Genomic DNA, 25,538 nt, shown 5'->3' on the forward strand with positions numbered 1-25,538 from the left:
ATTAGGGAATTCTTATGCTTTTCGTTGTTTAGTTTATTTATTAATACAATGATGAAGGTGATGTATTCAATAAAGTCTTGTTTAGTTGCACTTCCTTTGTTTTCCTGTGTTTGGATGGTGCCTCATTTCACCTCCTTTGATTTGTTTGTGCGACTTGTGATATTTTGCCGAACCTAATGAGGGATATGTTCAGTTCATAGCTTTAAGAGAGACCCATTTTCCTAAACACTTACTACTATCTCTACCTCTATATCAACTTACGTACATCCATTCCTTCATTGGTTGCATTTATAGTTGCAACAAATGATTTTTTGTTCCACGTACTTAAATTTGGTTTTTCTTTTTTTGGCTTGCTTTGATGTCACGTAGTCGTCTTATGTTAAAAATCAAAATTGTTTTGCGTCAAGATCGGTTCCATGGATCCACCTAGGAACCGGACCGGACCGGCGGTTCGGTTCCCGGGTGGATCCATGCAACAAACGGGTGGATTCCGGTTCCAATTTTTCGGAACCGTTCCTTAGCGGGCGGTTCCCGGTTCTAGGTCGGGAACCGCCCGCCCGGACCATGCACACCCCTACATGCTTTATCCTGAGTTTCGGCCTACACTTGTTGCATTTGTAGAGGTGGAAGATTCTTCCTCACCGACTCCACCGGATTCTACTAATGTGCAGAATATGAGGGATTCTGTTATATTGATACGTGTGTTGAGTATGATATATGGATTTGCTCCCAATAGGTGACAGGAACTTCAGTTCCCATCACAACTCTGGTACATACCTCTAGATGTAGTTCATCTTGTTTACTTTTTACAGTGTTTGACTAGATTTTAGAACTACTCATCATATAGCTAGTAACTCTAAATTATTATATTTATTACATTCTACACCTCTTAGGGTGTCCAATTTTGTTACATTAACTAATAGTTCACTTTCCCAAGTTATTGGTACTGGAGATGCTCATTTGAGTTCCTCTCTTTCCTTATCATCTATCCTTCATCTTAAATCTCCATGTAATTTGATTTTTGTTAGTTCATCAACTAAAAACTAAATTGTTCAGTAGTCTCTTCTTCTTGTTGCATCTTTCAAAATATGAGGACTAGACAGATGATTGGTAGGAGACATGAATCAAATGATATATATTATCTTGACAAGAAGGTGATAGCTGCAATATCTATGAAGCGCACATCCCTTGATGTGTATCGGATGCATTGTAGGATTGGTCATCTGCCTTTGAACATTCTTTGATGCTTATTTCCTAAGTTTGAGTTTATGAGTACTTTTCGATGTGAAGCTTGTTAGTTTGGTAAACATCATAGAGTTTCATTTCCTTCTCGCATTCAGAGTTGTGAGTCTAGTCCCTTTGAGTTGGTTCACTTAGATGTATGCGATCTGTATCATGTTTCTAATAGATTTGGTTTCATATATTTATTATATCCGAGGATAATTTTTCTTGAATGATCTGGTTGTTCTTAATAAAAAAATGTACTAAGATTTTTCATTGATTTTGTTTATTTTATTTTGAGGCGTTTGAATCAATATAATACTTCTGTCAAAACTTTGCTGTTAGATAATGCCAAAGAGTATCTTGCTGCTACTTCTAGTTTTCAACCTTTTTATTTATTTATTTTTTATTTTCATGGCATTATTCAATAGACTTCTTGTTCATACACCCCATAGTAAAATGGTGTAGCTAAATGTAAAAATTTCCATCTTCTTAATGTTGCTTGGTGTTTATGTTTCACATACATCTACTTAAAACATTTTAGAGTCATGTAATACTTACAACCTACTTCTTAATTAACTGGCTTCCATCTTCTCTTCTTCGAGGGGCAACACCTTTTTCAATTTTACATCCAAATCAACTTCCCTTTCCATTACCTCTACGCGTCTTTGGTTATATTTGTTTTGTCCATTCTCTTACTCTCGGCATTGATAAGTTGGACACTCATGCCGAGAAGTATGCCTTTGTTGGATACACTCGAACTCAAAAGGGCTACAAATGTTACGGTCCTACTCATCGTCGTGTGTTTGTGTCAATAGATTTAACATTCTTTGAAGACCAACCATACTATAATACTCAGATGGTCCTTATTGCGCCTCTTGATGATGATAGGTGTGTCTTACCAACACTTTTCTGACCACACTTATTATAGGCGTGGATCAACTCCATCGTGGCCACGAGATTTCAGTTTGATCTGCTCATTACCACACTTATTATATGGTTTGGCTAATGGATCAACTCCTACTACAATAGTATGGCCATCACTCGATTCATTTGTTGCCTCATCAGTGGTTATGCCATTCTTTGATCTTGATCTTGGGATGATTTTGCTCATTAATGCGGGTGCGCAAACCACCAATTTAACACCCAAGAAAGCAATTAAATGATGCATAACTTACCTCAAAGCAACGAAAGCATCTGCAGTGTTAAATTAAAATCCACATCAACAATCCTAGATATGGTTTCTAATTAACACGCAATTTCTTTCTTTTTGTTTTCACTTATTAAATGAAAATATAGTCAATATGCAATGCAATGCTATTAATTTAAAATGAAATGATATAGCATGGCAACATGACCTAAACTATATGATATAAATAAGCATGCAGTCTATTTAAATTAACCTAAATGACTTAATTCTAATGACGCGATGCAATACAATGACGTACAAAATCATTTCAATTAAAATGACATGCAACATGCAATTTAATATGCGAGGTATATGTCACGCGACATTTATTAAGTGACCTAATCTAATGACGGGCAATTTCTAATTAGAAATGAACCTAACAATAATCACTAAAATGACGTGCATTCCATGGACTTAATTCTATATGACATGCAAATGACATTTTTTATTTTAAAAATGCAATCTATCCTAGAAATTGCAACTAATTTATCCTAAGACAAATTTTATGAAATTTCAAATGATCTAGCTAGATTAAGATTCTATCTAATTTAAATTAGGATTAAGTCATATTAAATCCTAATTTAAACTAAAACATTATCTAAATCTAAAATGCCATTTATCTAAAAAGATGATCTAAATTTAAAATGAAACATGCAATTATAATCTAATATGCACAATGATTTATGTTTTTCTTTAATCTCGAAATTAAAATTAATACCTAATTAACATGCAATTCAAATAAAAAACTAACAACCTAAATGAATGCACTTTTTTTGGATTTTTTTATTTAAAAATTCATAATAAGATTACAATCCTAATATGCAAGATAACAAAAACAGACCTAGTCCTTATTCGGATTTTTCTTTTTGATTTTCTTATTTAAAAAAATTCGAAATCAGATCGCGATTTTAACCCTAAGACTAAGAATATTCTAAAACATACTTAATCCTAATTTGAATTTTTTATTTTATTTTTCTCTTATGAAAATAAAATTGATCCAAACATACGATATCAAATCAAGCAAGACAATATTGATATCCAAAATTGGTGGCAAGTATTTCGCGCGTAGAGACGGGTTGACCAATTTAATTTTAAATCGCGAATCAAATCTCTACTGAGACGTGGATTGTCGATTTTTATAAGGATTGCGAGTCGGATTTCGGGCGCGAAAATCCACTATCAATCCCTTAACTGAGGGGACTTTCATGTTGGAACATCAATCATATATTTAGGAATAATCCTACTAAAAAAGTAAATAAGTGAGAATAACATTAAAAAAAAATAAGATAAAGTAAATAAAAAAAGAACTACCTAAATGATTTTCTTTTTTTTTTTTCAAGCAGGCTTGTGCCCGTGTGGTGGTCACCGTCGGTCCAGCAAGGGCGTCGCGGCCGGGGCTCCGGCGAAGGTCCGGCGAGGGGCAGCAGCGTTGCAGGGGTGCTCGGGCGAAGCAGCCGCCGGGGCGGAGGTGCAGGCTCGGGCTGAGGCGGATCACCGGCGAAGTGGACACACAGGCAGCAGAACAGGGGAGTCACTCGGGGGGAGACTCGGATTGGCACAGCGGCGGCTTCGTCAGGCGGAGCAGAGGCGCTGGGCTGGCTGAAGCGTCGCGGGCCGAGGGCTGAACAGCAACGCCGGGGCGGAAAGGACTGCGATCCGGCTCGGGTCTAGCTCTGGCGGAGGCCAACGGGCCGAGCTGCAGGTCCCAGGCGAGGCGGAGGCGCGAGCGTCGGGGCTCGTGGACGGAGACCGGCGGCTACGTCGGCGCGGGGAAGGCGGCTCGGCTGTAGCACGGCTCGGGCTTGCTCGCGGAGAGTGGAGCGTCGAGGCTTCGGGTCGTCGGGGCAGGGGCACTGATCGAGGCGGAGGCACGCGATGGATCAGCGACCGGCTTCTGCGTCGGGACTGGTTGCGACCGCAGGGAGCGGCTCGGCGTCAGGTCATCACTGGAGATGCGGCGCCGGCACGGCGGTGGCTCGGCAGCAGGGGAATCAGGCGCTGGGCTGGCTGAGGCGGATACGCAGCAAAAGAACCCCTTGGAGAAGATGAACAGTAGGGGTCTTGTCAATTGCTTTTTTTCTCTTTTTCCCCTCTTCTCCCGTCTTCTCACGTCACTTGCTGCAGCCTTCCCCTCTACTTTTTGCTTATTTTTTCCTCTTTTCCTCTCCCACAAACCGAAACCCTATTCTCTGTTTTCTCTCTTTTCGCTTTTCAATTTTTTTTTACGAAAAGAAGCCCCCCATTCTCTCATCGTATACGGCTTCCTTTTATAGGCAAATAAGATGAAAATCTTCGTGAAATATTTCATCCACTTTTCAATATACACGAAGATTTTCCTATAACCTCCGAATCACAAAATCCTCTTATTTTTCTTATCTCCTAAATATTTTCTATTGATTTTTAAAGATAAGATCAAAACCCAATTTTCTTAAATTTCAAAAATCCTCATTTCAAATCACAATTTAGGTTAACGGGCTCGGGCCAATTTGTACTCTTTTCGTGAGCCTAGCCCAGCTTATTTAAAACCTAAAACCACTAATTCGACCCATCTGCCATTGGTCCAGTAAATAAGTGTAAAAAAAATGCAAATTAAAAATAAATGCACCTAAATCTATATGCTATGCAATTAATATTTTTTTCAGGGATAAAATTAATCCATAATTTTTATGCAATAAATAACTAAATAAATCGCCAAAATTTAGGTGTCAACACTCCTCAAATAGGAAAGATCACCCTTCAACATACAAAGATGGAGGATTAGCCTATAAATATTTTTACTAAGTCTTTATTGGGGAATAGAGTAAGTTTTTTTATGTAACAAGTTGGAATTATTTGATTTCTACATCTCAACTTAAGTGATATATTATGAAATAATAAGCCAATGAGGGTAGAATAGTTAATATTTATTTTATGTTTAGAGTGCGCATGGTAACGCTTCTTGGTGAAGAACATTTTTTTTTTTTTTTTCAGAAATAGTTTTTTTTTTTTATTTTTTTATTTCTACTCTGGGGAACAATTTTTATGTAAAATAAGATGTTTGGTAACTAAATAAAATTTATACTTTTGAAATAGAAAAAGAATAAAAATGCGTTTGGTACGAAACAATTTCTTTTTGTATTTATTCATTTTTTATTTTGCTAGACGCCAACCGTTGATCGCCGCATTGCCGCCGCTGCATGATCGCCGGTCATCGATCGTCATCGGGCATGGCTGATCGTGCCGCATAGCCCATCGATAGCCACCGTCGGACCGTCGGGAGGTCGTGGGAGGGGGCGGCCGTGGGAGGGGGCGGTTGATGGTGACGGTTGCGGCCAGTTGGTGGTGACGGTCGATGGCCGGCGGTCGTACAACGGCAACGGTGGGCGAACGACGGTGACGGCAGTGGCTCTAGTTGGAGGTGGCCACGGCAAGAGAGAGGAACAAAAGAAAAATAAAAAAAGAAAATTGACTTATTTCTAGAAATTATTCTTAAGAACAAGAAATTACTTTTTTTTTCTTTTTTTTTGTTTCTTATTTCTATTCCAAACAGATTTATGTTCTTTTTTTGTTCCGGAAAACAAAATAATAGAAATTGAGAGAAACAAAAATTTTATCATGCATACTCCTAAGGATTACTATATATATATATATAAAAGAACACGCGCTGTTAGTTAAAGGAAGAGAGTAAGAACGCTTCGATTTCAGAGAGAGGGAAGAAGCAAGGAAGCGGCGGAGCGGGCGGGCGGAAGAAGAAATGAAGGGAGGGACGGTCCAGATCAACTGGCACGAGACCAAGCCCGTCCTAACCCTAGATTTCCACCCCCTCTCCGGCCTCCTCGCCACCGGTGGTGCAGTACTGTGGCTCAAAGTTTGCAAAATTTGGGGCGCCGGCTTTTTCCGTTTTCCGTCTCGGCGTGTTTCTGTTGCTCTTAGGTTGATTTACGAGGCATTTTGCTCGTCATGGTTGAATCGCGTCTGTGCTTTTCGGAACGTAGCGAGTGTGATTGCTGTCTATGTCCTGGCTTTCATTTCTCATCGTTCCGAAAGGAAGTGACTTGTCCGCCTATGTAGTTTAAATTTGAAGCCCTTTATCGTAGATTACTTGTGAAATGCGGTTTCGGTGATGATTAGTGCGTTTTATTTTCGGGAAGTGCCTAATACTTTCTCCCCAGATGGTGAATGGAACTGTTGTTGTTGGGTTGTGCTGAGTTCGATCACCGCCCAAGATTCAGTGGATGTAACATTTTCCTTTCGCCAGACTAGCATCTTTCTTCAAACTCCATTCATAGTAAAACATAGTATACACAATGTACAAAGGGAAGTAAACCAACATGGGGGGAACAAAAGACGGAGACTCTTTTGAACTTTCAACATCCTCTGTTTCGACTTTTATTGGCGATCGTACATTCGGAAACCTGATTGAACTTATCGGGCAAACCCAATCGGCTGCTGAGGCTCCTCTATCTGTCCATGCGGATGATGCAGCGGAGCGACTCTCCCTTAAGCATGTAGTCGAACGCCTTGTTAATCTCGGAGAGACAGACTTCGTGCGTGATGAACTTCTCCAGCTCGAGCTCCTGCAGAAATAAGATGCCGGGGTTGAAGTCAGCATCATCGAGTTTATGAAAGTTTCGAAGAAGATTAGGCCACTGAATCTTCATAACCTAACCGATGCTAGCCATTATGGGAATCACATTATCATGTCTTTGCTCACTTACCTTCCTCATGTACATCTCGACAACGTTTGGAAGGTCGGTGCGCGGCTTGTAGTTGCCAAAGAAGGTGCCCTTGAGTGTCTTCTCATTCAGGAAATTCATCGGATGAGTCTTGAAGGCGTCGTCTTTGTTTGGCACTCCGACAAGTACTGCCACACCCCATCCCTGCAAACGGAGGAACGTGAGTATTTTTGTCAATGGCTTTGTGACATCATTTATATCGTGCCTGTCGGCAAAGTTCATCGGAGATTACATCATGAACGCATTCGAAAGCAGAGATCATGGCATTGACGCTTCCTGTGCACTCGATGCTTCGGTCGACTCCCCCATCAGTCATTTCAGCAAGAACCTGAGGATGATGGAATCGCATTATCAGCACCGATGATAAAGTCTACTTAATGGTTACAGTATTCCAACTTAACATACTGGTTTACTAACCTCCTGAACTGGCTTATGATGATCTTTTGGGTTCACAAACTCGGTAACACCAAATTTCTTGGCTGTTCAGATAAAGAAATTGACCATCAGCAGAAGGTTTGATGGAACCACAAGTTCATCAGAGGGAAATTTTAAGCTATACTCAATAGAGCGCATCAGAACGCCTACAGTGTAAACAAAAGAAACTAGCGAAAGCTTAATGATGAGGCAACCTTATTATTTACTTTTCAGTACTCAGAACTCATGAGACAACCTTCTTTTTTCGGAATGCTGTTAAGTATTAATCTTGTTAGAATTGTACTCACCCTCGTCAAACCTTTTCGGATTGAGATCGACACCAATGATCCTCGAAGCTCCAGCAATTCTGGCACCTTCAGCTGCCTGATAAAAGTCACAAGGAACAGTCTTTTCAGATCAACGAGCAAGCACAAGCATCCTCAGTACAAAATAAGCAATAGCATGTAAAGGAGAGCATTGCAGAAACTCACAGAAAGGCCAACAGCACCTAGTCCAAATATAGCAACAGTTGAACCCTTGGGAGGTTTTGCAACATTCAAGGTGGCCCCAAGACCTGCATTGCAACTCAGATTAGCAACAACAATTTGGTGAATGATAAGGTAAAAAAGCACCATTTCAATTACGTACCAGTGGAGACTCCACAGCTGAGAATGCAAACTTTGTCCATGGGAGCAGCAGGATTTATCTTGGCTAGGCAGCCCACATGAATGACCGAGTACTCACTAAACGTTGATGTTCCAACGAAATGGTAAATGGGTTTTCCATTGATCGAGAATCTTGATTTGCCATCGTTCAGCATCACTCCTCTGTCTGTGTTTATCCTAAGGAGGTCACACATGTTGCTCTCCTCAGATTTACAATGCCGACACTCCTTGCACTCCCCCGTGAACACTGGAAGCACATGATCACCAGGTTTGAGCTCTGTCACGCCCTCACCGACGCTTTCGACAATCCTAAGGATCAAGAAGATCACGACTTATAAGCACCAATGAAAGAAAGAATAAAACTGAGGTCCATTAAATATCAAATGAAGAAGTAGTAGGCCATACCCTGCTGCTTCATGACCAAATATGCGAGGGAAAACTGGGGTTTGTCCCTGAAAATTGATGGATCAAGGGGGCTTAATAACTGCTTTGGTGGAAAATCTACAAGGAACATGCTAATCGAAGGAGGGGAACATCTATTTACCTTGGCTTCCCAAAAGTATACATCTGTGTGGCAGAGTGCTGTGACGGCGATTTTCACTCGAACCTCCATGGCCTGCGGTGGAGCCACCTCCACTTCTTCTATCACCAGTGGCTTTCCGGCTTCCCATGCCACCGCAGCTGATATCCAAAATCATTCGGTTAATGCAAGCAGAATGCAGTGATTTAATGTTTTGAAGAGAAGGTAAAAAACTGTGATAAGGCAGGACATCATAGTGTATTCTAAAGAAAAGGGATTGCTATTACAATGAACGGGGGCGGAAGACCAAAACTGGGCAAATTAGCATTGGCGGAAACCCGAATTAGGTTACCACCATGTTCAGATTCTTTAATTGAAGCTTCATTTGAACACAACAAAGCTGGAAATGATCAGAATCAGCGGACTGTACGTCCATTTGACGCCGGCATAATGGGGACCACTTCAAGCAGTGGAATTAGCAACTCAAGCAACATCGTTATATGCAGCCGGCACAATTCAACTAGCAGGACCAACAATTAATCACAAAATCCTAAATCCCAGCTGCATAATCAACCTGATGATCGTCAAAAACACGCACTGAGGGGCATATGATCAACGAGGAAGTTCCACTTAAAACCATGAATTAGACCACCGCAAGGAACCATGCGAATCTGACTCAACAGGTGCTGAACCAAAATAAAAATAAAAATAAAAATAAAAGAAGAAGCATGATTCGCAAAAGCTTTTCATTGCAGAAGCTCGCACCTTTGCAACGAATGACTTTCCCGACAGTGCTCGACATGGTTGTCCAAACTCCTTGGCTTCTTTCTTGAGCGATGAAAAGATGATTCCTTCTTCTGGATGTGAGGAGAAGAGGGTGATGGGTGGCGGTATTTGTAGCCCGCCGAGGCGAAGAGAGACTCATGGTCAGCACCAATCAACGTCCGAGGGAGGGAATAAAGAAACGGCGAAACCACGCCACCCTGTAAACCAGTGTGCTCAGTTTCGAAGACGGTATCTCGAGACCACGTCAAGAGAGAAGAAAAGGGCGAAAAGCACGTCACCCCAAAACCAGGACCGGGTGCTTTGTTTCTCTCCATGCTTGATGGATGCTCTGCTGACTTCTTGCAGCGCCTTTTGTATTGCGGATCCTTCCCAGTTTCTGGTTTTTTTTTTTTTTTTTTGGGTGCGTTGACCTCTGCAGGTCAGAATCTCCCTCTCGGGAAGGCTCTTTCCCTTCTTGGCCTTTTTACCCGGCTGTTTAACGGTCAGCTTCCAGCTACTTTTGGACCGCAGCGGTTTCCGTCTCCGGTTTGGGTTCTTATTTTATTGTCGTAAAGAATCTGAGGACTCATGTCTAGTGGAGATTAAGTATACAAATACAGGATCCATCTTTTATGCCGTTTAGTACAAGCATCAGCATGATTCTATACTTGATCCATTTGCTCAAATTTTGACTCGCATCTTATTTAGTACCTATTCATGATTTTGTTCGGCACTTTATGAATTTTGGGTTTTGATTATTTTATTCATTTTTGTCATGGCAAAAAAAAGAATAGAGAGCGATTGAATGAAAACTTACGACTACTCATGTTATTAATGTTATTAATGTTATTTGGATATTTGTATTTCTAAATTTAGGGTAGTGGCCTACATGGGTATTCTCGTTTCTTTACTACCCCTAAATTAAGAGTATTTTAGGAAGAAAAGACATATTGTAATGGTAACATAAGGATAGAATCTTGTTCCCTATTATATGAGATAGATGTTAGAGGTACCAAAAAAATTCTTATATAGACATATTTTTGTATGATATTTTGCAACGTCTAACTATATTATCATGTCTTCTAGGTCTATAAACTAGTCAAATAAAATCTATAATTAGAAATTGACATGTTTATAGATTATTATCACGTCATTTTGTGTGGAAGTTTTGTGAATAGATTTTGCGCATATAGTTTTGCCATAGATTTATTTAGCAAAAATATCAGTACAAAAGACAAAGGCCCACTTTATTTTCTGTTTAGGGAGATTTAGAATATGAACTTCGCTTTATTATTGAATTTGGCTACTTATTGTGAATGACTATATCAGTACAAAAGACAAAGGCCCAATTTTAAAGGTTTGGAATTTGACTTTAATTTTTTAAGTGACTATCACTTATTGCAAATGAATTTACATTGAGCACCTATAATAGTTATATGCCCATAATTATTTATATTTAAATTTATCTGGTTATGAGTACAGTCCGTAAAGTAAATTCAATGTTAAATAGTCTTTAAATCCAAGCTTCTAATTTCTATTACAATATAAGTCACATGAGTCGAAAATTGGGGGCAAGAAGCTCCCAAAAACACAATTAACCAATCATGAATAAAATGTTCTGTTTGAATCTAATCCCATATATTTTTACCAAGAAAAAAAAATCTAATCCCATATATTCTAAATTGAATTGAATGCGTAATCGCCAATCAGAATCTCAATAAACGGTCAGCGAAGCAGTTAGTAAAAGTTGCAACTTGTGAGGCAACTTGATCTCACAGATTGCCACTTGAAATTGAAACCATCTCATTATAATAAAATCGCTTCTGTTGTTTTATCTATATTAACAGTCTTTCTTTATATTTTATCATTTTTCTACTGAATTATCAACTTTTATATGCCTTAATTACCAATTCTTATGTCTCTAACTCATTTAAAAAAAATTATGAACCTAAAGTGAGTCAGTAGCTTTTCTCCTGTTAAATTGAATTGGGTTACTAACTTTCGTTTGAGTCGCTAGTACTTATTTGACTTTTTTTTTTTTTTTTTTTTTAATTTGCCAACTTTTCTTCACAAATTTCTATCCACATTTCTTTCTTTCTTCGGACAAAATCCGCATTTCTTAGTAATGCCTTGAATTTACTAATTTTTAGAAATCACCATTCTCAGTCAGATTGACTTACCCAATTTTTTTCCAATTAAATTACTCATTGATTTTTAGTTACTCACTCTCATATAAGTTACTTAGCAAAGTTTATTTTTCTTTTAATTATCAAATTCTCTCTTCTTTCACCCACCCTCATTTTTTTTCTTAACTATGCTTTAAATTTACTAACATTTATGTGAAATTATAAAGATTATTTCAAGTGATTAATAAACTTTTCTCCATTATAAAAACAAAGGAAAACAATTTAAATTAGAATTGATAACTCAAGACAAGTCGATAACTTAGTGGGAGAATAGTGCAGTGGAATTATTCTTCAGGCAAAATGAGAAACTAGCAACTCATCTTATCTAAGAAACACATGAGACTCTGAAACTCAATTTAATACAATGGGGATCCTTCAACTTTTACTTGGATCCCATATGCGGCGAACGAACTTAGCACAATCCAAGAAGAACAGTTCCATTGACCATCATCTGGGGAGAAAGTATTAGGCACTTCCAGAAAATAGAACGCGCTACTTATCACCAAAACCACATTCCACAAGTAATCTACAATAAAGGGCTTCAAACTTGAACTCCACAAGCAGACAAAGGCCCTGTTTGGTTCAGCATTTGGAATGCTCATTTAGGCTCTAAAGTCACTTCCTTTTGGAACGCTAAGAAAGAAGAGCCTAGGACATAGACAGCAATTACGCTCGCTATGTTTCGAAAAGCATAGACATGATACAGCCAAGACGAGCAAAATGCCTCATAAATTAACCTAAGAGCAACAGGACTCTGGAACTCAAATTAATACGATGGGGATCCTTCAACTTTAACTCGGATCCCATATAAACCACCTACCATTCGGTAAAAAAATTACGTCCACTGAATCTAGGGCGGTGATCGAACTCAGCACAACCAGCACAACCCAACAACAACAGTTCCATTCACCATCTGGGGAGAAAGTATTAGACACTTCCCGAAAATACGACGCACTAAAGATCGCTGAAATCGGATTCCACAAGTAATCTACAATAAAGGGCTTCAAATTTAAACTCCATAGGCGGACAAAGTCACTTCCTTTCGGAACGATAAGAAAGGAAAGCCAGGACATAGACAGCAATCACACTCGCTACGTTCCGAAAAGCACAGACGCGATACAGCCGAGACGAGCAAAATGCCGCGTAAATCAACCTAAGAGCAACAGAAACACGCCGAGACGGAAAACGGAAAAAGCCGGCGCCCCCCAAATTTACAAACTTTGAGCTGCAGAATAGCAATTAAGAGAACGGAAGAGACGATAGAGAGAGAGAGAGAGAGAGAGAGAGAGGGAGGGAGAGGAGCAGACCTTGACGTCGAAATCGGCGCCGCCGGTGGCGAGGAGGCCGGAGAGGGGGTGGAAATCTAGGGTTAGGACGGGCTTGGTCTCGTGCCAGTTGATCTGGACCGTCCCTCCCTTCATTTCTTCTCCCGCCCGCCCGCTCCGCCGCTTCCCTGCTTCTTCCCTCTCTCTGAAATCGAAGCGTTCTTACTCTCTTCCTTTCGCTGACAGGCGCGCGTGCTCGTCGATGGAGGATGAAGCAGGCACAGGCAATCGACCCTCTCTCTCTCTCTAAGGGAGAGAGAGAGAGAGAGTGAGGGAGAGAGACGGGGGGTGATGTTAGCGCGCCCCCGTTTGATTTGGCGGGAAATTCATTGGGCTGGGCCGGCCCGGCCCATTCAGTATCTCCTGGACCCCGTTGATCCGGGTGCGCCCCCCTTCGGAAGTTTACTGAACTTGAGATGCTCCAAAACCCTAACGAAAATTGGATTTACAATTAAGGTGTTGTTTATTTCGCGAAAAATTTACTAAAAGTGAAAAAACTCTTCATTTTCCGATGTTGTCAATCGCTTCGATGGCAATATGCTTTTTGAACCGGTTTTACATGTTTGATGTAATGGTTGCGCATTGTTTTTCTTTGAATTTGATTAGGGTGTGCACTTGTCAAGTGACTAAATGAGGAAATATTATAATATGCATTAACCGCTCAAAGGTGTGGTAATAAAAATTATTTGTCAATTTTGTAATCTAAAATATTCCTCAAACGATACCTTTAATGGGGGCTTTAAGAGCGCTTGTTAGCTGTTAGGAAAGTATAAGTCAATGAGGATAAAATAGTCAATAGTTATTTTATGGTTAGAGGGTTACTCATATATATATCTTCTTGATTAAAAAATATACAATATGATTTATCTCCTTCAACATGATATTGGAGCAAATATAAAAATCCTAATCTTCAACCCCACTACCACCACCATAGCCACACTCACTTTACCACCATAGCCATCATTGTCACCATTGCCATCGCCATCGCCATCGCCATCACCATCACCAGATCTCTGTTTATCGTACTATCTTAGAACTAGTGACTAGTCTCGTTTTGCAGCAGCACCTATTGCTAAAGCTTATCTAATGGAATCGACGCTTGCTTAGCCTTCTTCCATGACAAAGAGATTAAAAAATGATTAATAGATTTGGTATTCATGTGTCTTGAGATCTGACTGGCGTTTGTCTATTCGATTGAGGAGTTTGAAGGCATTTCGTTTGACTGCTAGGGTTTCCAAAAATAAAAAATAAAAAATAAAAGGGGACAATGGAGGATGCTATCCAATGTTCTTACATGACTTCTTATTGTAGCATATTGTTCCTTGAAAGGCTAGTTGGTATGTGCTTAGTAACCTTTGGAGTGTCGTACGGTTATGGTATTCTTTGATACCAAGTATAGAGAGGGCTAAGCGAAGCTAAGCAAGTCAATGAGGGGTTTACTGGCTATAAAGGGTGAAGGATACAACAAGTGTTGTTCTTGCTCTTTCCCCTTTCGGGGTTGGAATGGTATAAATAAGATTTTGTTGGGGGGTAGGGGGTTGTAAAGGATATAATGAGTTCACATCGTAATAATATAAATTCTCATCATAAGGTATATAAGCATCAATATGACCTCTATAGTAACCATGCCTAATAAAGCTATCCTCATATGGTTATGGTAATTCTTCGATACCAAGTGTATACTTTTATGGCTTCTTGGTAGATTATTATGACTCAATAGTGCACTGATTGAACTCTTATTTGTGGTTATTACTTTGTGGTTGATCTTCTATTGGTTTGACACATTTTCAATTGACATTTGTTAAGTTGGATGGAACTAATTATCCTTCTTAGTCTAAAGTCATAGAAGTTTATCTTATTGCCACTAGACAACATGATTATCTTATGTCTACGGTCTCCACAAATAAGAGTAAGATAAATGACTAGGTTGTTGGAGATACGATGATCTATACACTGTTATGGAATAGTATGAATTCTAAAGTTAGTCATCATTTCATTCAGTGCAATTTCTTGTAAGGAAGTATGTGAAAAATGTGCTTTACTTTACTCTAGCCAGAATAAAATGACATGGGTGTATAACACATGGGAGGCTTGTTTGATCTCCATGCTTTGATCTTCAACGTGGAGATCAATCTCTATTTGAATATTATGCTTATATCACTACACTTTGTCGACAACTGGATACTTATTTTCCTGCTTCGGCCGATCCATATGTCCTAATCAAACACTAGGAGGATCTTCAAGTGATACTGTTTCTAAAAGCACTAAGCTTGAATATTCTCCTCTTTGTCAGCAAATTATGTCTGAAAATCTCACTCTCTACAGTTATGAGGTTTTCTTCCGAGCCCTTCGCTAGATGCCTACTAACAAAATCTCAACTACAACTTTGGAGATAAGAGCTATGATTTCTTATGATTCTAGTGAATGTGGAACTTGGGGTCGTAAACATGGTTTTGTTCTGAGTGGAAATTGTGGAGGTCATGATAGAGGTATTGGTGGTTGTGAATTTTGTTATTGTAATAATTGTTAAAGGGTTGGATATACAAAAGCTTATAGCTACATGCTTTATCCTGAGTTTAGGCCTACACTTGCTGCATTTGCAGAGGTGGAAGATTCTTCCCCATTGGCTCCACCGAGTTCTACTAATGTGTAGAATATGAGAGATTCTGCTATATTGATACGTGCTGAGTATGATGCATGGATTTGCTCCCAATAAGTGATAGGAACTTCAGTTCCCACCACAACTCTAGTACATACCTCTAGATGTAGTTCATCTTGTTTACTTTTTACAGTGTTTGACTCCTAGGCTATAGATTTTAGAACTACTCATCATATAGCTAGTAACTCTAAATTATTATCTTTATTACATTCTACACCTCCTAAGGTGTCCAATTCTGTTATGTTAATTAATAGTTCACCTTCCCAAGTTATTGGCACTAGAGATGCTCATTTGAGTTCCTCTCTTTCCTTATCGTCTATCATTCATTTTAAAACTCCATGTAATTTGAATTTTGTTACTTCATCAACTAAAAACTAAATTGTTCAGTAGTCTCTTCTTCTCATTGCATCTTTCAGAATATGAGGACTAGATAGATGATTGGTAGGGGACATGAATCAAATGATATATATTATCTTGACAAGAAGGTGATAGCAGCAATATCTATGAAGCGCACATCCCTTGATGTGTGTCGGATGCATTGTAGGACTGATCATCCGCCTTTGAACATTCTTCGATGTTTAGTTCCTAAGTCTAAGTTTATGAGTACTTTTCAATGTGAATGTTGTTAGCTTGGTAAACACCATAAAGTTTCCTTTCCTTCTCGCATTAAGAGTTGTGTGTCTAGTCCCTTTGAGCTGGTTCACTTAGATGTATGTAGTCCGTATCGTGTTTCTAATACATTTGGTTTCATATATTAATAATATTTGAGGATAATTTTTCCCGAATGATTTGGTTGTTCTTAATTAACAACCGTACTGAGATTTTCATTGCTTTTGTTTATTTTATTTTGCGGTGTATGAATCAATATAATACTTCTGTCGAAACTTTGCAATTAGATAATGCGAAAGAGTATCTTGCTCCTAGTTCTAGTTTTCAAACTTTTTTTGATTCTCATGGCATTATTCGATAGACTTTTTGTTCATACACCACATAGCAAAATGGTGTAGCTAAATGTAAAAATCGCCATCTTATTAATGTTGCTCGGTGTTTTATGTTTCACATACATCTACTTAAAACATTTTAGAGTCATGTAATCCTTACAACCTTGGCTTCCATCTTCTATTCTTCGGGGGGAGACACCTTTTTTGATTTTACATCCAAATCATCTTCCCTTTCCATTACCTCTATGCGTCTTTGGTTATATTTGTTTGTCCATTCTCTTACTCCTGACCTTGATAAGTTCTACTCGCATATAGGTATCAATTTAACCCAACGAAAATATGTCATTAATATTCTTGATGAGGTTGGATTTATTAGAGTAATACAAGTTGATACTCCTATTGAATTCAATGTGAAACTTGATACAAAACATAGATAACTATTACATGATCCAGTGAAATATTGGAGATTAGTTGGAAAGTTGAACCATCTTATTGTCACAAGACTTGATATATCTTTTGTTATCGGTGTAATAAGTCAATTCATGAATTCTCCTTGAATTACTCACTAAGATGTTGTGCTTCGAATTATCAAGTACTTAAATGAAGCACTAGGTAAATGACTACTTTTCAAGAATTATGGCCATCTGAATGCCATGGGTTACTTTGATATAGATTGGGTTAGAAGTTCTACTAGTAGGAGATCTATGTTGGGTTATTGTGTAATCCTCTTGATTAAGAAATACACAATATGATTTATCTCATTCAACATTAACAAGAACCATTATTGGTGGTCTCGGACCATCTGCACGAATAAAGATAGCTCATCGAAGAGTGATATCGTTTCATAACTTAGCTTTGGAGTTCTTATGCACCAGAAATATAGTGACAATCCGGACTAGCATGTTTCTTCAAACTCCATTCATAGTAAAACATAGTATACACACTGTACAAAGGGAAGTAAACCAACATGGGGGAACAAAAGACGGAGACTCTTTTGAACTTTCAACATCCTATGTTTCGACTTTTATTGGCGATCGTACATTCGGAAGCCTGATCGAACTTATCGGGCGAACCTGATCAGCCACTGAGGCTCCTCTATCCATCCATGCGGATGATGCAGCGGAGCGACTCTCCCTTAAGCATGTAGTCGAACGCCTTGTTGATCTCGGAGAGACAGACTTCGTGCGTGATGAACTTCTCCAGCTCGAGCTCCTGCAGAAATAAGATGCCGGGGGTTGAAGTCAGCATCATCGAGTTTATGAAAGTTTCGAAGAAGATTAGGCCACTGAATCTTCATAACCTAACCGATGCTAGCCATTATGGGAATCGCATTATCATGTCTTCGCTCACTTACCTTCCTCATGTACATCTCGACAACGTTTGGAAGGTCGGTGCGCGGCTTGTAGTTGCCGAAGAAGGTGCCCTTGAGTGTCTTCTCATTCAGGAAATTCATCGGATGAGTCTTGAAGGCGTCGTCTTTGTTCGGCACTCCGACAAGTACTGCCACACCCCATCCCTGCAAATGGAGGAACGTGAGTATTTTTTTCAATGGCTTTGTGACATCTTTTATATCATGCCTGTTGGCAAAATTCATCGGAGATTACATCATGAACGCATTCGAAAGCAGAGATCATGGCATTGACGCTTCCTGTGCACTCGATGCTTCGGTCGACTCCCCCGTCAGTCATTTCAGCAAGAACCTGAGGATGATGGAATCGCATTATCAGCACCGATGATGAAGTCTCTACTTAATAGTTACAGTATTCCAACTTAACATACTGGTTTACTAACCTCCTGAACTGGCTTATGATGATCTTTTGGGTTCACAAACTCGGTAACGCCAAATTTCTTGGCTGTTCAGATAAAGAAATTGACCATCAGCAGAAGATTTGATGGAACCACAAGTTCATCAGAGGGAAATTTTAAGCTATACTCAATAGAGCGCATCAGAACGCCTACAGTGTAAACAAAAGAAACTAGCGAAAGCTTAATGATGAGGCAACCTTATTATTTACTTTTCAGTACTCAGAACTCATGAGACAACCTTTGTTTTTCGGAATGCTGTTAAGTATTAATCTTGTTAGAATTGTACTCACCCTCGTCAAACCTTTTCGGATTGAGATCGACACCAATGATCCTCGAAGCTCCAGCAATTCTGGCACCTTCAGCTGCCTGATAAAAGTCACAAGGAACAGTCTTTTCAGATCAACGAGCAAGCACAAGCATCCTCAGTACAAAATAAGCAATAGCATGTAAAGGAGAGCATTGCAGAAACTCACAGAAAGGCCAACAGCACCTAGTCCAAATATAGCAACAGTTGAACCCTTGGGAGGTTTCGCAACATTTAAGGTGGCCCCAAGACCTGCATTGCAACTCAGATTAGCAACAACAATTTGGTGAATGATAAGGTAAAAAAGCACCATTTCAATTACGTACCAGTGGAGACTCCACAGCTGAGAATGCAAACTTTGTCCATGGGAGCAGCAGGATTTATCTTGGCTAGGCAGCCGACATGAATGACCGAGTACTCACTAAACGTTGATGTTCCAACGAAATGGTAAATGGGTTTTCCATTGATCGAGAATCTCGATTTGCCATCGTTCAGCATCACTCCTCTGTCTGTGTTTATCCTAAGGAGGTCACACATGTTGCTCTCCTCAGATTTACAATGCCGACACTCCTTGCACTCCCCCGTGAACACTGGAAGCATATGATCACCAGGTTTGAGCTCTGTCACGCCCTCACCGACGCTTTCGACAATCCTAAGGATCAAGAAGATCACGACTTATAAGCACCAATGAAAGAAAGAATGAGGCCCATTAAATATCAAATGAAGAAGTAGTAGGCCATACCCTGCTGCTTCATGACCAAATATGCGAGGGAAAACTGGGGTTTGTCCCTGAAAATTGATGGATCAACGGGGCTTATTAACTGCTCTGATGAAAAATCTACAAGGAACATGAGAATCGAAGGAGGGGAACATCTATTTACCTTGGCTTCCCAAAAGTATACATCTGTGTGGCAGAGTGCTGTGACGACGATTTTCACACGAACCTCCATGGCCTGCGGTGGAGCCACCTCCACTTCTTCTATCACCAGTGGCTTTCCGGCTTCCCATGCCACCGCAGCTGATATCCAAAATCATTCGGTTAATGCAAGCAGAATGCAGTGATTTAATGTTTTGAAGAGAAGGTAAAAAAAAAGCGATAAGGCAGGACATCATAGTGTATTCTAAAGAAAAGGGATTGATATTACGATGAACGGGGGTGGAAGACCAAAACTGGGCAAATTAGCATTGGCGTGAACCCGAATTGGGTTACCACCATATTCAGATTCTTTCATTGAAGCTTCATTTGAACACAAGAAAGCTGGAAATTATCAGAATCAGCAGACTGTACGTCCATTCGATGTGGGCATAATGGGGACCACTTCAAGCAGTGGAATTAGCAACTCAAGCAACATCGTTATATGCAGCTGGCACAATTCAACTAGCAGAATCAACAATTAATCACAAAGTCCTAAATCCAAGCTGCATAATCAACCTGATGATCGTAAAAAACACGCACTGAGGGACATATGATCAACGACGAAGTTCCACATAAAACTATAAATTAGACCACCGCAAGGAAACCATGCGAATCTCACTCAACAGGTGCTGAACCAAAAAAAATAAAAGAAGCAGCATGATTCGCTAAAGCTTTTCATCGCAGAAGCTCGCACCTTTGCAACGAATGACTTTCCCGACAGTGCTCGACATGGTTGTCCAAACTCCTCGGCTTCTTTCTTAAGCGATGAAAAAGATGATTCCTTCTTCTGGATGTGAGGAGAAGAGGGTGATGGGTGGCGGTATTTGTAGCCCGCGAGGCGAAGAGAGACTCATGGTTCAGCACCAATCAACGTCCGAGGGAGGGAATAAAGAAACGGCGAAACTACGCGACCCCGTAAACCGATGTGCTCAGTTTCGAAGACGGTATCTCCAACCCATGTCAAGGGAGAGGGAAAGGGCGAAAAGCACGTCACCCCAAAACCAGGACCGGCGTGCTTTGTTTCTCTCGATGCTCGATGGATGCTCTTTTGACTTCTTGCGGCGCCTTTTGTATTGCGGGTCGTTCCCAGTTTCTAGTTTTCTTCGGCGCGTTGACTCTGCAGGTCAGAATCTCGGGAAGGCTCTTCCCTTCTTGGCCTTTTTACCCGGCTGTTTAACAGTCAGCTTCCAGCTACTTTTGGACCGCAGCGGTTTCTGTCTCCGGTTTGGGTTCTTATTTTATTGTCGTAAAGAATCTGAGGAGTCATGTCTGATGTTCTCAATCGCTTAGATGGCGATATGCTTTCTGAACCGGTTTTACATGTTTGATGTAACGGTTGCGCATTATTTTTCTTTGAATTTAACTGGCGTGTGCACTTGTCAAGTGACTAAATAAGGAAATATTATAGTATATGCATTAACCGCTCAAATGTGCGATAATAAAAATTATTTGTCGACTCTGTAATCTAAGATATTCCTCAAACGATACCTTGTTAGCTGTTAGGAAAGTATAAGTCAATGAGGATAAAATAATCAATAGCTGTTTTTTGGTTAGAGGGTTACTCATATATATGTGTGTATGCATTTTTCTAATCCTCTTGATTAAAAAATATACAATATGATTTATCTCCTTCAACATGATATCGGAGCCAATATAAAAATCCTAATCTTCAACCCCACTACCACCACCATAGCCACACTGTCACGATTGCCATCGCCATCACCATCACCATCACTAGATCTTTGTTTATCGTACTATCTTAGAACTAGTGACTAGTGACATGGCCCACGGACGGAGCATGATCCAAGACCGTCCATGGTAGGCAGTGTCATGCCCAAGGGCTGATCGAAGATCAGCCCATGATCAATCCATGAACGATACAAGCAAAGGCCCATGCGCGACTCATGAACGACCTGTGAGCAATGTTTGACTAACCCATGTGCAACTCATAATTGTTCAGCTACTCTCACGTCAAATGGCCCTGTAGACCCTGATCTTGCTTCTGACACACGCCCATGGTCTTCCCAAGGGCCTGCTGTGTACAACCATCGAGTAGCCTGCTATGTAGCCTTGTAATGATGATACGAATTCAAAATGCACCATTGGATCGGAGGAACGATTAATGGTTGAGATGCGACCCGCACTTGTATAAATAAGGATTCCTCTCTCTCATTGTAAGTAGTTCATCCACAAGTGAATATACACTCTCTTTGCCCATCCGATTATTGTGTTCGAGTGTATGTGCGTAAGGCTGACTTGGGATCGATAATTCTAAGTCCGCACGGTGTTTTGATCGAGTGTAATTGACCTACCCGTGACAAGTGGTATCAAAGCCTTCGTTCCAAGCGCAATGGCTGATCCTTGTGCTGATGCTCTGGTCGTTCAAGGCGATGACTGAGAAGATCATGGGCGTCTAGCTAAGAGGGCCACTCGGTCGAAGAAGAATTGGGTTGTCTCAAGCTTGAGGGATCCGAAGGGGGATCTGGAAAACTGAATGACGGTCCTAGAAGAGACCGTCATAGACGACCAAGTGTTGATGGACAACCTGCACCAGACCGTCGAAGGAGCAGAAGCCGGTAGGGAGGAGTTCTTAGTCGAAGTGCAAGAACTCTAGGCTGGCATGGTAGAGCTCCGTATCAAGGTGTTGGGTTTCGTCACGCATGAGCTACAACAGTGGGACGAGACTTGGGAGGTCACGATGGCGGCCATGCACACGAGAGATGGCTGAGATGAAAAACAAGCTCGCCAATCTTAAAGCTGCACGCGTGAATGGGGTGATCATCGTGCAACCACGTGCCGATGCACCCAAGCCAAAGGAGTTCAAGGGCTCACGGGTGGCAAAGGACGTGGACAACTTCCTGTGGTACATGGAACGCTATTTCTAGACCATGGGAATGATCGACGATGTAATCCGGGTAAACACCGCAACCATGTATTTAGCTGATGATGCGTTGCTGTGGTGGCGTCATAGGTCGGATGGTAGGAATGGTGACCCTATCACAACATGGGCTCGGATCGTCAAGGAATTTTGACGTATCTATTATCCCACTTATGCAGAGGAGGAAGCTTGCGGGGAACTCAAGCGCCTAGAGCAAAAAGGTGGAGTCTGTGACTAGGCGAAACGGTTCTCAAAGCTGCTGCTCCAAATCCCATCCATGACCGAGATGGAGGCATTCCACTAGTTCATGAGAGGACTCAAACCATGGGTCAAGCAAGAGCTCAAACGGTGCAATGCAATGGATCTCACAATGGCTACTTCGATGGTCGAGTCCTTCGTGGAATACAAACCATCGCCGTCGGCCAAGCCAGACTCTCGATTGAGAGAAAGGGCCACTAGTGGGGGAGATTGGAATAGGTACAACCATCCGAATGTAGGCAGACCACCTACGGTTCCTTATAAGACCCAACCTAAGTCGAGCAACGGAGGATATCATTGCAAGGTACGCACCCACAAGTGTTTTTTTTTTGTGACGGGCCACACATGGCCCGAGATTGTTCAAAAAGAGGGAAGCTAGTGGCCTTGTACAAAGAGGATGGCCTGTGAGAGGAGGCATGGTTAGGATCGTTGCGGATCCTTAGGTCGATCAAGGCCAAGAAGGCCAAGGAACCCAAATGAATGATGTTTGTGGATGTGACGATCGATGGTACCACGATGAGTGCACTCGTGGATATCGGGGCGTCCGACCTCTTCATCTCCAAAGAGGCTGCGAAGAAGCTAAATCTTCCAGTCGAGACGAGTGATGCCGATTGGCTTAAAATGGTGAACTCCGAGGAAGAGTCCCAACTAGCGGCATGGCTAGGGACGTGGAACTGCATGTTGGTCCATGGACCAGCAAAGAGGATATCGAGGTAATCCCCATTGACAACTATGATTTCGTGCTTGGTTTAGGATTCCTCGATCGAATCAATGCGGGTGTTATGCCCTTTGTGGATTGCATATGTATCCTAGACAAGTGGTGTCAATGTATGGTCTCGATCTACCACGAATCGGGACATGATAGGAAGATGCTATCGGCCATGCAACTATCTAAATGGCTTAATAAGGGCGAGATGACCTTCTTGGCACCGTTGAAGGAGGAGGGCGTGGAAGAAAGCGATGTATCGGAAGAAGTGTCCCGAGTCCTTAATGTCTTCCAAGATGTGATGCTGCTCGAGTTGCCAAAGAAGTTGCCTCCTCGTAGAGAAGTCGACCATTGGATCGAGCTTGTGCCCGATGCTCAACCACCGGCCATTGCACTCTATCGCATGGCTCCGCTTGAGTTGGAGGAACTATGAAAACAACTAAAAGAGTTGCTCAACGTGGGGTATATTTGGCTGTCCAAGGTTCCGTTCGGTGCTCGGTGTTGTTCCAAAAGAAATATGATGGATCCCTTTGTATGTGCATAGAATACCGAGCCTTGAACAAGCTCACTATCAAGAATAAGTACCAAATCTTGCTCATTACGGATTTGTTCGATCAGCTCGAGTAAGCCCGATGGTTCTCCAAGCTTGATCTTCGATCAGGGTACTATTAAGTTCGGATTGTCAAAAGGGACGAGTTGAAAACTGCATGCGTGACTCGATACGGATTGTATGAGTTCCTCGTCATGCCTTTCGGATTGACAAATGCGTCGGCCACATTCTGCACTCTCATGAACAATGTACTACATTCATTCCTTGATCGATTCATTGTTTTTACCTTGACGACATTGTCGTGTACATCTTGACGCTCGAGGAACATGTCAAGCATTTGAGTCAAGTTTTCCAGACTCTTCGGGAGAATGACATGTATGTAAATCGCAAGAATTGTGCTTTCGCTAAAAGGAAGTCCTTTTCCTTGGGCACATCATTGGGGGCGAACAAGTGCAGATGGACACGGCTAAGATTCGTGCCATCGTTGAATGGAAGCCACCAACTAAGGTGACGAAGTTGAGATCCTTTCTCGGACTCACAAATTACTACCGGCATTTCATCCGAGGATATTCAAGCCTCACCGTGCCACTCACGAATATGTTGAAGAAAGAATGGCCATGGGAGTGGACGGATCAGTGTCAAGAGGCGTTTGACCGATTTAAGCATGCCATGATCGAAGAACCGGTGCTCGTGCTGCCCGACTACACCAAGCCATACGAGGTAGAAACCGATGCTTTCGATTTTACTATCGGTGGTGTCTTGATGCAAGAAGGGCATCTGGTTGCCTTTGAATCTCGAAAACTGAATGATATCGAGCGACGATACATGGTCCAAGAGAAGAAGATGATCATGGTGGTGCATTGCCTTCGTACATGGAGGCACTACCTCTCGGGATTGCGATTCGTCATAAGGACCGACAACGTGGCAACGAGTTACTTCCAAACCCAGAAGAAGCTCAGCTCGAAACAAGCTCGGTGTCAAGACTTCCTAGCCGAGTTTGATTACGTGCGAGAATACAAGCCCGGAAAATCTAATTTTGTGGCTGATGCCTTAAGTAGGAAGATGGAGCTGGCCAATGTGATGAGTCGACTCGAGTATTCATGGATCGAGTGTATCAAGGAGGGGTTGAAGCACGATCAAACAGCCCAAGCCCTCCTTTGATACGCACAAGAGGGCAAGACAAGGCGGTTCTGGCACGAGGATAATCTCCTCTGCACCAAAGGACAGTGACTCTATGTGCTGCTCCACGGTAAACTTCGGAAGGAAGTCCTACACGAGTGCTACGATTATAAATGAATGGGTCATTTGAGAATCCATCGCACCATGGCGCTCGTTGAGGATCAATATTATTGGCCACACATGAGGGACGACATTGAAGCCTACGTGCGGACGTGTCTTGTGTGCCAACAAGACAATATAGAGCAACAATCATCGGTGGGGCTCCTTGAACCGTTGCTTATCCCGAAACGTCCGTGGGAGAGCATTTCCATGGACTTCATTGTGAATCTATCGAAGTTCGA

The 25,538-nt window shown here is 41.3% G+C and overlaps 2 protein-coding genes across 2 annotated transcripts; both read right to left on the reverse strand.

Annotated features, from left to right (window-relative positions):
- Positions 1-6,642: 6,642 nt before the first annotated feature.
- On the reverse strand, positions 6,643-9,790 carry LOC104415882 (alcohol dehydrogenase 1). The gene is made up of 10 exons (XM_010027276.3): positions 9,490-9,790; positions 8,749-8,885; positions 8,610-8,656; positions 8,188-8,513; positions 8,031-8,113; positions 7,848-7,923; positions 7,543-7,604; positions 7,358-7,453; positions 7,108-7,269; positions 6,643-6,966 (listed from the first exon to the last, which is right to left on the reverse strand). The coding sequence occupies exons 1-10, from the start codon at positions 9,647-9,649 to the stop codon at positions 6,850-6,852; spliced, it is 1,266 nt and encodes a 421-aa protein (XP_010025578.2). The 5' UTR covers positions 9,650-9,790; the 3' UTR covers positions 6,643-6,849.
- Positions 9,791-17,480: 7,690 nt separating this feature from the next.
- LOC104415881 (alcohol dehydrogenase 1) lies at positions 17,481-20,563 on the reverse strand. The gene is made up of 10 exons (XM_010027274.3): positions 20,321-20,563; positions 19,592-19,728; positions 19,453-19,499; positions 19,037-19,362; positions 18,880-18,962; positions 18,697-18,772; positions 18,392-18,453; positions 18,205-18,300; positions 17,955-18,116; positions 17,481-17,812 (listed from the first exon to the last, which is right to left on the reverse strand). Exons 1-10 carry the CDS (start codon positions 20,355-20,357, stop codon positions 17,696-17,698), a joined length of 1,143 nt encoding a protein of 380 aa, XP_010025576.2. The 5' UTR covers positions 20,358-20,563; the 3' UTR covers positions 17,481-17,695.
- Between the last annotated feature and the right edge of the window lie 4,975 nt (positions 20,564-25,538).

The sequence above is a fragment of the Eucalyptus grandis genome, chromosome 8 (assembly GCF_016545825.1).
Source record: "Eucalyptus grandis isolate ANBG69807.140 chromosome 8, ASM1654582v1, whole genome shotgun sequence".
NCBI lineage: Eukaryota > Viridiplantae > Streptophyta > Magnoliopsida > Myrtales > Myrtaceae > Eucalyptus > Eucalyptus grandis.